Below are 13,207 nucleotides of genomic sequence, written 5' to 3'. Positions count from 1 at the left end.
AAAACAAACAAAAAAAAAAACAAAACCCTGTGTGAGAGAGGCCATTTCTTAATCAATCATGGTGTCAAAAATAGTTCCCTATAGATAATGGAAAACTATAAACCTGAAAATGAAGGGTGGAAACACTGATGAAAATAAGAGTGTAGGTAATTGCGTGCACTATGAGAAACTGGTGAAAAGTCAGAGGCTATCACATTAACCAGGTAATGATGTAACTGCTTGGTGACGCGTATTCCTCATTTCCTATCTCTGCTAATACTGCCTGAACTTCCATGCCGCCCACCACAGGCCCCAATCCTTGTCACCAGCGTGACAAATAAAATGATCTGAAAAGAAATCCAACTATCTGACATGTTACTCTTAAATGAAAACCAGCCATAACACCCACAAACATACACTGTAACAGGACTTTCCAATCAGCAGCTGTAAACAGTAGGAGTAAGGATCGTATCTCCTCTTTAGTTTCTGGTACGTTTGCTCCACATTTCACTTGCAGTGCAGCAAACATGATCTTTTTTTTTTCCTTCTTCTTTTTTCAGTGCTGTAAATGTATTCAGACACAGTGAAGCACTTCAGCGAGATCCAGGTCAGAGTCACATCCCAAAAAAATTAAAATCACTAAACTTCAGTAGTAGAGTTAGATTGGAGGTGGAGAGGTCCACGTAGGCAGAGGAGTTGGTTGAAGTGTGCGGAAAATGCCCGGGAGTTGTGGAACGAGAGCAGGCAGTCCTGGTGTACTACAGTACGATGGTTGGGCTGAGCGTTAGTAGCTGAGTGTGTGGCTAGAGCAAGCGGTCGTGGTCCGTGTATCAATCATCTTTTGAACTGTCAGTGACAGCGGCGGTGTCGGCCGTGGGAGACGAGGCTGGGCTGCGGCTGCGCTGGTAAAGACGGTAGCCCTTTCGGCACAGCAGGACGAACCAGTAGACCTGCGGCGCCAAGATGCACGAGTTGCCCAGGTTGGCAGACAGCGGCAGGTGGAAGGGCACGCTGTAGAGAGGGATGCTGTAGTGACGGCCGTACATCCAGTACATGAACGGGAAGAGGGCGATGCGGCACATGAAGAAGGTGAAGAGGACCATCCCGCCATTGAGCTTGTGCAGCCAGGAGTCCTGGAGGCTGAGCTGGAGGAGAGAAAAGAGAAAAAAGGGAATTGCAGATGAAGAGATGTGTTCAGAGAGCACAGCGAAAACACATTTTCCAAACTACAACTGTTTTTGATGACTCATCCACACATATACATTTGGGTCTGTAAAAAGCAGACCTGTACTCCAATGTGAGGCCAGAGATCTATTAGAGATTACCCCAACTTCCTCCCACAGTCCAAAGACATGCATGTCAGGTTAACAGGCATTTCTAACTGGAGACGCACTGATCTGATGTGGCGGTCTGATCCTGACTCACAAAGCTTAGTGACAACGAGCTGATCCACACCTGATCCGTTCATTTCAGTCGCTTTATGACTTCGCAGGCGGCCACCTGCTGGTGTTGGCCAGAGGGGCCGATGGCACGATATGGCAGCCTCACTTCTGTCAGTCTATCCCAGGGTAGCTGCCTCCACCAGTGTGTGAATGAACAGTGGAATTGTAAAGCGCTTTGGGTGCCTTGAAAAGCGCTATATAAATCCAATCCATTATTATTATTATCACACATCAGCAGCAGTCATTAGCAGGGAGGGCTAACGTAACATGGAGGAAGGTAACAGCAAAGCGACAGCAGCTTGGAGCTACTTAACTGACTATATCAGTGGCTTTTATGGCCTCCCCCAAGGAGGTTAGGTTTCAGGTGGATGTTCGGTACTCTGCCTGTAAAAGTGGTAGCTTTGAATGGATTCTGATAAATCTTTGTAGGGGTGTAGAGTAGGGGTCATGTTAACAGTCTATTAAAATATGTCTTACATCTGCAAATGTCTTGAAGGTTAACTTCATGATTTATTGATCAAAAATGGCCAAAAAGCCTTATAACTTAGAAACTATGATTCATACAAGTGTGGTGTGCACTGTCAACATTTAGAAAGTAGTGTATCGAGTTTAAAATGTCCTATTTGACCTCTGACCTCTCCTTAAAGGTCAACCGTTTGATTCAAAAATTAAAGTGATAAAAATGCTATAACACTGCCCAGCAAGCTGCTCAGCAGAGGTTTCTGTTTGTTTATATATTTGTGAAGGTTTGCATTTATGTGTCAGTCTGTGCATGTAGAGCTGGGGACACAGAGGCATTCTCAAACCAGATGACACACGTAATCTCTCCACGGTGTACTGTGTTTGCCCCGGGCCTCCTCCTGGTAGGACACGCCCCAAACACCTCACCAGTGTGACACCCAGGTGTCTCCAGAAGCCCAAAGGAATTAATAGCTTAGTGAATTTATATTCTTGGCGAATTTCATTTTCTTAAGTTTGTAAAGTACCATTTACCTTGAGCCTCACAGTGAGGATTACTTTAACTCTGGCAGATACCTGAATCTGAAAAGGAAAAAGTTGTATCGGGACATCTTTAATTGTTAATTGTCCAGTGTTAGACTGGAGACGTGTCCAGGAAGTACCCTGCCTCTCGCCCTTGGACAGCTGGGAGAGACTCCAGAAAAGTTGCTTCAAACTGTGCACAAGTAGGTTACTGTAGTTGAACAATGCAACACTTTTTACTCAGTAACATTAACAGCATTTTGGTGTGATGCATATTAATTATTTGTGGGATTTCATGCTTCACTTTTGTACCCTAATACACTGAAACGGTGTTAACAGTCTGGCAGAGGACCTGAAAGCAGAGAACTTAAAAACTCTTTGTTCGATTTGTATTGCTTATTGTCATTTATGCTTAGAAATATTTAACCATATATGCTTAGAGGAGTATAATCGATTGTGTAGTGATATGTGTGATCCTTAATAGTCTGCAAAGGCTTGGTGTGCATTCCAGAGTGCTCTGGCATTCACGCCCACATCCTGGGAGCATGGGAGAGGTCTACCTTCTCTTATTGTTTTATGGTAGGATAAACGTAGCTATGTCAGTTTTAGTCTAAGTGCCTTTTGTTTATGTCGTATGTTAATGAACCTATGCATATTCATGTATATTCATATTCATGCCCAGCCAGGCTCCACCATCAGCCAGCAGGTCCAGACAGGCTCCACCATCAGCCAGCAGGCCTAGCCAGCAGGCCACAGCCAGGCTCCACCATCAGCCAGCAGGCCCAGCCAGGCTCCACCATTAGCCAGCAGGTCCAGCCAGGCTCCACCATCAGCCAGCAGGCCCAGCCAGCAGGCCACAGCCAGGCTCCACCATCAGCCAGCAGGCCCAGCCAGCAGGCCACAGCCAGGCTCCACCATCAGCCAGCAGGCCACAGCCAGGCTCCACCATCAGCCAGGCTCCACCATCAGCCAGCAGGCCACAGCCAGGCTCCACCATCAGCCAGCAGGCCCAGCCAGCAGGCCACAGCCAGGCTCCACCATCAGCCAGCAGGCCTAGCCAGCAGGCCACAGCCAGGCTCCACCATCAGCCAGGCTCCACCATCAGCCAGCAGGCCACAGCCAGGCTCCACCATCAGCCAGCAGGCCCAGCCAGCAGGCCACAGCCAGGCTCCACCATCAGCCAGCAGGCCCAGCCAGCAGGCCACAGCCAGGCTCCACCATCAGCCAGCAGGCCCAGCCAGCAGGCCACAGCCAGGCTCCACCATCAGCCAGCAGGCCCAGCCAGCAGGCCACAGCCAGGCTCCTCCATCAGCCAGCAGGCCCAGCCAGCAGGCCACAGCCAGGCTCCACCATCAGCCAGCAGGCCAGCCAGCAGGCCACAGCCAGGCTCCTCCATCAGCCAGCAGGCCTAGCCAGGCGCCATCATCAGAAATTCCGCTTCCGGGTCCCTCGTGGTGGCCGCCTCGTGCTCTCGCTTCAGTATGCCACCCAAGAAAGGCCCAACACCAGAGGAGGTTGAGGACATTAAAACCTCCCTCGGAGCGCTGTGCGGAGACGTGGCAGCAGTCAGGGCGCAGCAGGAGCTGCTTCTGGGGCTACTGGAGGAGGTAAAACAGCTATGCCTCCAAAATGCCGAAAAGGACAGACGGATCATGGATCTCGAGCGGCGGGTGGATGAGCTGGAGCAGTACACCCGTACGAACGACGTGATCATCAGCGGTATTAAAATCAAGCCGCGCTCGTACGCGCACGCAGTGGCCGGGAACGTCGGGGAGCTCAGCGACGAGGAGACCCGCTCGGTGGAGCAACAGGTGGCGTCCTTCCTCCAAAGCAAGGGGATAGAGATGGACCTGGAGCACATAGAAGCATGTCACTCACTGCCCAGGAGGAGTGACAGACCGCCGGCCGTCGTTATGAGATTTGTCAATCGGAAGAACAAGGTCGCAGTGCTGAAACAAGGACGCAAACTGAAAGGCACGGATGTTTTCATTAATGAGCATCTGACATGAAAAAACGCAGACATTGCGAGGAAGGCAAGGCAACTGAAGAAGAATGGTAAAATACAACATACATGGGTAACAAACTGTAAGATTTTCATTAAGCTAAACGGGACACCAGAAGAGGCAAAAGTACTGATAGTGAGGAACATGGAGGATCTGGACAAGTACAACTGACACTAATGTATCGAGGTAATATATAACTCTAATGACAATCAAATGATAAATACACCAACATCTCTAATTACACCAGGAAATGACATGGACATGTTGAAATTAATTCTTCAACAGAAAGTAATTGATCTAGATTGTGAATATAAGGAGCATAATATAATAGATCCAGAAATAGATTCTGGAAGTAACTTTCTCTCTACTTTTGTTAAAAATTGTAATTATTTCACTCAGGAACAATATGAAAAAGAAATTAACCTAGACGGGAAGCTCTCATTAATTCACTTTAACAGCAGAAGTATGTACTCTAATTTTGATTTCATTAAGGACTATTTGCAACAATTTTCTTGCCCCTTTAGTATTATAGCCATCACTGAAACTTGGTTCAATGTCGATAAAGGAATAGATTTTTGTTTGAATGGATATGATTTAAAATACATGAATAGATTAAATAAGGCGGGCGGCGGGGTTGCTATATATGTTCATAACTCTATAAAATATAATGTTGTAACAACTATGTCTATGGCTATTGATGGAATTTTGGAATGTTTGACTATTGAGATCATGAATGAAAAAAAGAGAAATGTTATAATAAGTTGCATATATCGGACACCCAGTTCAAGTATTGACACTTTTAATGAATGGATAGAAAAAACGTTTGCTTCGGTGAACCAAAAATTACTATTTATCTGTGGTGACTTTAATATTGATTTGCTAAACCCAACAAGGTTAAAAACCATTGATGATTTTACTGACACGATGTACAGCTTATCACTATATCCAACAATAACAAAGCCAAGCAGAATAACATCACATAGCGCCACTATTATTGACAATATTTTTACTAATGTCATGGATTTCCAAATTAATAGTGGTCTGCTTGTCTGTGATATAACTGACCACTTACCAGTTTTTACTTTGTGTGACTGTGATTTTAAAAAAATAGATACCAAGATCATGATAGCAAAGCGAACAATAAATGAAGAAGCAATTCATGCCTTCAATTTCGATTTAGCACAACAAGATTGGAGTTCGGTGTATGAAGAGTCAGATGTGGACAAGGCTTATGACAATTTCCTAGATATTTTTACTATGTGGTACAATAAACATTGTCCTGTAAACGAACACATGACAAAGAAAAAAAAGATAAAAAGTCCTTGGCTCACAAAAGGAATTATTAATGCTTGCAAAAAGAAAAACAATCTGTATAAACAGTTTATCAAAGTAAAAACAAAAGAAGTGGAACAAAGATATAAAGCATATAGAAATAAATTGACTGATATTATAAGAACGAGCAAACAACTTTATTATAGAAGAAGATTATATGAAAATAAAAACAATATAAAAGGAACTTGGGATGTGTTAAACAACTTAATTAAACAAGGATCTTCTGGAACATCATATCCTGAATATTTTACTGATGCAAATGGTGAAAATCACAACATGAGTAACATTGTCGATGGGTTCAATAAATTCTTCATAAATGTTGGCCCTGAACTAGCAGCGGACATCCCGTGTCATAAAAATGAAAATATCAGCAATATAAAATCAAATCCCTTTTCACTGTTCCTCTCAGCTACAAATGAGCAAGAAGTAATAAATATCACATTAGAATGTAAAAGTAAGTCTTCAATGGATTATCACGACATAAATATGTCTGTAGTTAAACAGGTTATTCTGAATATTGCTAGTCCCTTAACATATATCTGTAATTTATCATTTCAGTCCGGTTGTTTTCCAAAAAAAATGAAAATTGCGAAAGTAATACCACTATATAAAAGTAATGACAAACATAGTTTTACCAATTATAGGCCTATTTCTCTACTGCCTCAATTCTCAAAAATTCTAGAAAAACTTTTTAATTCAAGATTAGAAAAATTCCTTGAAAAACATCAAATAATAAATGTTGGTCAGTATGGTTTCAGAACAAAGAACCACTTCAATGGCGATAATTGAGGCAGTAGAAGAAATTACTGATGCACTGGACAAAAATAAATATGCAGTTGGTATTTTTGTTGATCTCAAAAAGGCCTTCGACACAATTAATCACTCAATTTTATTGGATAAATTGGAAAGATATGGTATTCGAGGGTAAGCTAGTAACTGGTTAAAAAGTTATCTAACGGGTCGGGAACAATATGTTAGCATAGGGCATTACCATTCAGAGAAACTTGGTATTACATGTGGTGTTCCCCAAGGGTCAGTGTTGGGACCAAAACTTTTCAATGTATACATAAATGATATTTTTGATGTTTCTCAAGTACTTAAACTCATACTGTTCGCAGATGACACCAACATATTTTTCAGTAGCGATGATTATACTGATCTTGTAATGACTGTAAACAGGGAGCTACAATTAATAAAAAAATGGATGGACATAAATAAATTATCATTAAATATAAATAAAACTAAAGCAATGTTTTTTGGTAATTTTAAATATAATATAGAATTACCAATTATCATTGAAGGTGTACCAATTGATAATGTGAGTGAAAACAAATTTTTGGGAGTCGTAATTGATAACAAAATTTCATGGAAACCCCACGTCAGACACATAAAAACCAAAATTTCCAGAAGCCTCGCAGTTTTGAACAAAGTGAAACAATTCCTTGATAAAGATGCACTTCGTACTCTGTACTGTACCCTGGTTCTTCCATATCTTACATATTGTGTGGAAGTGTGGGGAAACACATATAAAAATACAACTAATCCATTAGTCACAGTACAGAAACGAGCACTGCGTATAATTCACAAGGCTGGTTATCTAGATCATACTCACAAATTCTTTCTTCAGGCAAAGTTACTTAAATTCCAGGATCTGGTTAATTACAATACATCCATAATTTTGTATAAAGCTTTTACTAAACTTTTACCGGCAAATTTACAAACTAGATTTGAAATTCGAGAAAAGGTTTATAATGTTAGAGGATTTGGAGAATTCAAATTACCCAGAACTCGAACAACCCGTAAAGGTTTTTGTGTGTCTGTATGTGGTGTGAAAATCTGGAACAGTCTGAGTTTACAACTGAAACAATGCAAAAATATTCATAGATTTAAATTTCTCTACAAACAGTTGGTCTGGTCACAGTATACTCAATGATGGTTTTTTAGTGTGCTCTGTAATGTCTGTTCTCTTACCATTGCTGGTATGGATTCAAAAAAAAAAAAAAAAAAAAAAAGACTGTGCGTATGTATGTACATATATGTCCATGTGTGTGTAGATATATATGTATGTATATGTATGTGTGTATGTGTGTGTTTGTTACTTGTAGTTATTACTGCCTGTTACCTGTGGTAATGTAATTTATAATTTATATATTCTGTATTCAGTTATGCAGGCTCTAATTGTTGCTTGCGAGCTGCAGTTTAGATGCTTGTATGCGCCCGGGGCTGTTGATGGGACTGTATGCAATAATGGGCGTAGCTGCGGGAAGTATATTGTTTTGTTTTTTTGTTGATGAGTGAGTATAGGGGTGGGATTTAATAAGTTTTCTTCGTCCCACTCCTTTTTCAGGCAATTTTTGTTTTTTTTTTGTGCATTTTATGTTCAATATAGGTATTTGTTGTGCCTGGAAATGAACAAATAAATGAATGAATGAATGAATGTAAAATAAATACAATAAAAGAGCAGTGTTACGGGGGAGCAGATGAGAGCAACTGGGGTCGTGCGAAGGAACAGCGTTTGCCCAGTTCTCTCCCGTGCACGAGAAACATAAAGAACTTTGCCTACTCGTGTCTTGCTTTGCTGTGTAATTAAATTATCTTGAACGTTCCAGCAAATAGGTTTGTAGCTTAAACCTATCACTCTTCAGCCATGCTAATGACTGAGCTTGCTTTATAGACATTATATACTATACTTTTAATTAAGCCACAGTATCTACTTAGTAGTTTTAATTTATTATTCTGCTGCTTAATTCTTTTGATACATTTCATCCATTATTGAAGTAAGCAAATAAAATAAGGAAAACTTTATTATTGTATATTTTCCATTTCTGCTGCTTGCTTAAAGTTAAGTTAAAGCTTAACTTGTAGTTGAGAAGGTTACTACATTTTGTCAAAAAAAACAACAAAAAAAACAAAACCCCACCAAATCCCATAATTATTTTTCTCAGTCAAAGGGATAGGAAAACTGAGACAGGAAAACAGGGCCATAACATCCAACAACAAAAATCATATGATCTGGGATCTTCTCATCTTTAATTTGAAAGACTGGATGTTCCCTTTTCCACACAACAGCAGTCAGCACTGCTGATGAGAGCAGTAAAACTGTCTGGTGCGGTTTCTGTTAGTGCTGACTAAGTCTAAAAGTGGTCAGCAGTGAAGAATTGCTCTGCTCTTTTTGCTCACCGACACCAGATGTCAGCAAAGACCTGAGAGTCCACGGTCCACTGGTTTCACTGAGCTACACAGTAAGGCTCTTCTATTCTTAGAAAGGATGGTTTGTAAGACACTGGGCCCTTTTACTAAAGTGTAGGCTATGGAGCTCTTTGCATGGCGAAACTAATGAACATTAGCCGAAACAGATCAATTCAGGGGCAGGGAGAGCAAGCGGTGCCTGAATGCTGCTGACTGATGTGGGTTTTTTTGGTGAGCCATGCAGCTTAATTATTGATAGAACAGTGACAAGCAACATCCCAAATGAAATGGAGATACTTGGGTTTTTGCTGCTGCAGTGCTCTGCAGATCACCTGTGCAGGAACAGTTTGGAGAAAAGATGAATGGCTTTGTTTTGGTTAAGAGAGCTAAGGCTGTTTTGCTTAAGTTCATATCAAACTGTATATACCGTACATTTATGTGTGTCTAAGTGTATAAAAAATACAGTGATGAATAAATATTTATCTGAAAAACAACGCTAATTAATGGACAGCTGGATGCTGTTTAAATTCGGATGCAAATATCATTCACTCAGATTTTATTTACAATACAACAGAAAAAATTTGAAATATTTCAGCTGGGAAAACGTACCATTTGTGGATTTTATAGCAGATTGTGTTCATGGTCAATGATTTCTGAGCCCATGTAGTGATTTCCATGACAGAATCATGTTTGCATTTAATGCATTTCTGCCTGAAAGCCTGAAGATCACAGGTACCCAATGCTGACTTGTGACTTTGTCTGTTGCACACAGAGATTTCTTCAGAATAACAGCGATCTGAAAATGTTGGGGAACCTTTTCTGTGTATGTTTGAGGTTGTTATGCACACTGAATTAGGGATCTAGTGTCATCTAATATTTGCTATTCTGTTTTTAAGCCACTTAAAATCCTTTAATTTCCTCAAAATCGACAGTGCGCTTTATAATCCGGTGCGCCTTATGTATGAATTCTGGTTGTGCTTACAGACCTCGAACCGATTTTATGTGGTACACGGCGCTCAAAAATCTATCAGACTTTGGTAGGCTACGAAGCCGCACCTCTTGATGGTGTCTGAGCATTACAGCTACCGTAGTCAGGAGCCTCACGGAGTAATCTGGGTCCAAAACTCCGTCCGCTTCAGGTCCCAAAGTCAAAGGAACACTGCGACATCACTGAGAGTTTAAAAACTGTCTAAACTCTTTCATCTGTAATAAAATGATCAGTTTTGCTGCTTTACCAGGTGTAACAATTAGTTTAACATCCAGGCATCCATGCAAACAGAATTTATTCAATTTAACAGAGTTAGAAGTTAACAGGAAGTTAGCTCGCTAGTTCACACCTAAACATGATATAGCATGTTCTGACTGAGAGATTTCTGAAAAAATTAAAAAATTAAACGTACAACTCTGCTATCACTTTCAACATAAATGAAGACAGAAAACTAAACAGCAGTGACGTTTGTAGGGTTACTGAAGTTGTACTAGCTGGTATATAATGATGTGCTACGTGATCGCTAGCTACACAGCTATGTTAGCATAACATAAACACAGTGAAGCTGGAGGATGAACGCTAACGTTTTTCCACTCGATAAAAGTTAACGTGAGGGATTCTGATGGTTAGGGACAAATGCTATCACATGGCAGGATGCTGTAAACGGACCAAACTTCAGTCAGGAGAACAACTGAGATAATCCATTCACGATACAGGTTAGTCATTAATATACTGGAACAACATGGGAATAGAGCAGCTGCGAGAGAATTCAACATTAATGAATCAATGTTACGGACGTGGAGGAAGCAAGAAGAATGAGTTGAGTTAAAAAAAAAACAAAAAAAAAAAAACGGTTTCTCCACAGGATTGCGTTTTGTAAAAGTACACAAGTACAAATCACTCACTCAAGAGTGGCATGTTACAACTGTGTGCCTTCTGGTCATTATTTCTTTTGATTATTAACCTTACTCATTCGGTTATGAGTGGCCAGCGGGGACAGACTGGCTGTCTCCTCCATCACCACTGACCTTTGTCTTCAACCGCAGCTAATTATTAGTTAAACCATGTTTTCATTTGTTTTTATTCAAGCCTGAATCCGATGGCCCACTGTCTGTGTTTGAATTCTTCCACTTTTCTCCTCCTTATACTTATTAAATATGCATATTTTTGTTCAGCACTGTTGACTGTGTTTGGTACAATGATTAAAACATTCTGGGAAGATGTTAGAGTGACCTGTGAAAGATTCTCTTCAAACAAATTCCACTACACACAAAAGTCTTTCTGCTTGGTTATATTCAGAAGAAAAACAATTATAATAATATCGAAGACAAATCACAATTAAAAAACTGCAATAAAAAATAAAATAAAATATAACCTCCACTTGCTGAGGGAAATTTATGTTCCATAAGTGGTTGCTGGTTGTTGCGAGGTCAAATTAGACTCTCACGGTGACCCGTAGTAAGCATGATATGTATAGCCATAACTTGCCTACAAACACTTGTGAACTAACCACCGAGCTACAGGGCAAGTTGAAAAAGTTCAAACTGCAAACTGGAAACAGATTGCTGGCCTTCAAAATAAACACATTTCAAAAGGTGCGGGCACTTAGGAGGTTGGCAAGTGTTTGCAGACAAGTTAGCATACTTCATGCAAACTATGACCAAAGTGTCTGGTGATTATGAGCATCGAGAGGGTCCCTGACTGGTCTTTAGGCCTGTGTGAACCAGACAATAGAAGACAAACAACAAACCTTGCTTTTGGTCTACTTCTCTAAATTACTGTGAACAATGGAGTTCATTCATGTTTTTTTATATTTTTGTAACTGGTGAGTTTTGTGTGTGAATTTTAACATTACTTCAAACTGCACAGCAAATTCAAAGCGTTCTTCTTTTTGTTGTCAGAGGATGGATTTTCCCGTTGAAGAGTTTGGGGTTTTTGTCAAAGGGAGTTTAGTGCCAAATAATCACACGTCTCCAAAGATAATAATGTTAGTCTATGTGTTAGCAACCACTTTTAAAGGTTTATACTAACCAGTAAACTGGTGTTTGTTTTACCACTTGATAGTTGTCAAATTATTGCCATATGTCAAAGAAGGAGGGCATAAAGTCTTTAACTGTATTTTTACCTACAAAGACATCATCTGTGGCCTGTGCCTTATGCCAAAGCAACCAAGTAAGATAGAAAAAAAAAAAGAGTTCTTAGTATTTAATTTCATAACAGAAACGTTTCTTTTTCACTGTTCTCTTTTTTACTCAGAATTTCTGTTATTAATATAATATAAAATAGTACTTTATTTCTTACAATATGAGCCTAATCAGCTGTGCTTGTGGGTTTCTTAAATTTCTACAGTAATATTTGTTTATAACATAGAAAAACTGAGATGTGTACTTAAAAATTATACTTATTTCTCTTAAGACATCCCAGGGTGTCTTCAAAAAGAGAAAAAAAAAAGAAAAAGTAATAGCTTCACTGGTCTGGCTCACTTTATTTAAAACTGCGCTGTGTTTGGCCCCTGGATTAATGCACTCCTTGCAGCAATGCAAAGCTGGGCAGGCCCGAGCCTATTTGCAGCTGCTAACCTGCTCAGAAGTAGAAGTTTGGCAAATAATTTTACAACTTTGTTTGCTCCGCTACTACACAGCAAAAGATCTGCATCTCTATGATATCTACAGACATACGTATTTACCACGAAAAGGACTTCAGAGTTTGTTTCAGGTGAATGCTCATGTGCATGTGCCATCTCACCTGAATAAGTATCTTCCCCAGGGACACGAAGGGCGTGCTGAGCTCTGTTAGAAACAAGCAGCCGATGAAGAAATCCCCCTGGTCCTTTCTGAAGAACTGAGGAGCAGACAGAGCACACACAGACTGAGCAAACAAGCGCAAGCATGGAAAACACACACACACACACCTTCTCGAACAGTCTCAGCGGAAAAATGCTTGAAAAGACAAGGAAAATATCAGACTTTAATCATGTGTTTACACTGACTCATACAGCTGGACTGGAGCTGCTTTCAGCCACCCTCATGTTCCTCTTAATTACCATAAAATATTTGTTTATAAGTAATAATTTTTCCTCTGTTATTTTACTAAAAATAGTCTTAGCACTGCTTCTGTATCTTTCTATAATAATTTTTATACATTTTTCATTTTATATTCTCTTTATTTAGTGTTTTTAGTATTTTTCAGTCCGTTACGGAAGGACGCTAGATCAGCATGGATCTGTTATAGCAGGAAGGCTCTGACCAGATTTAAACAATCTTTCTTTAGTTATCGCTCAGCAGCAGCTCTTT

General features: G+C 40.3%; 1 protein-coding gene across 2 annotated transcripts in view; it reads right to left on the bottom strand.

Annotated features, from left to right (window-relative positions):
* The window catches only part of tlcd3a (TLC domain containing 3A), a 45,248-nt gene continuing 32,041 nt past the window's right edge, over positions 1–13,207 (bottom strand). Inside the window, exons 4-5 of one of the 2 annotated variants that reach the window (XM_026182333.2) lie at positions 12,660–12,755; positions 1–1,124 (exon numbers count right to left, since the gene is read on the bottom strand). In XM_026182333.2, coding sequence (XP_026038118.1) covers positions 810–1,124; positions 12,660–12,755 — 411 coding nt within the window. In that variant the 3' untranslated portion in view covers positions 1–809. The remainder of the gene's footprint in view (positions 1,125–12,659; positions 12,756–13,207) is intronic. The other variant, XM_080307316.1, reaches the window with a different exon arrangement.

Source organism: Astatotilapia calliptera, chromosome 10, assembly GCF_964374335.1.
Source record: "Astatotilapia calliptera chromosome 10, fAstCal68.1, whole genome shotgun sequence".
Classification (NCBI taxonomy): domain Eukaryota; kingdom Metazoa; phylum Chordata; class Actinopteri; order Cichliformes; family Cichlidae; genus Astatotilapia; species Astatotilapia calliptera.
Note: the sequence above shows the minus strand (reverse complement) of the source record. Positions and strands in the feature narration are given on the sequence as shown.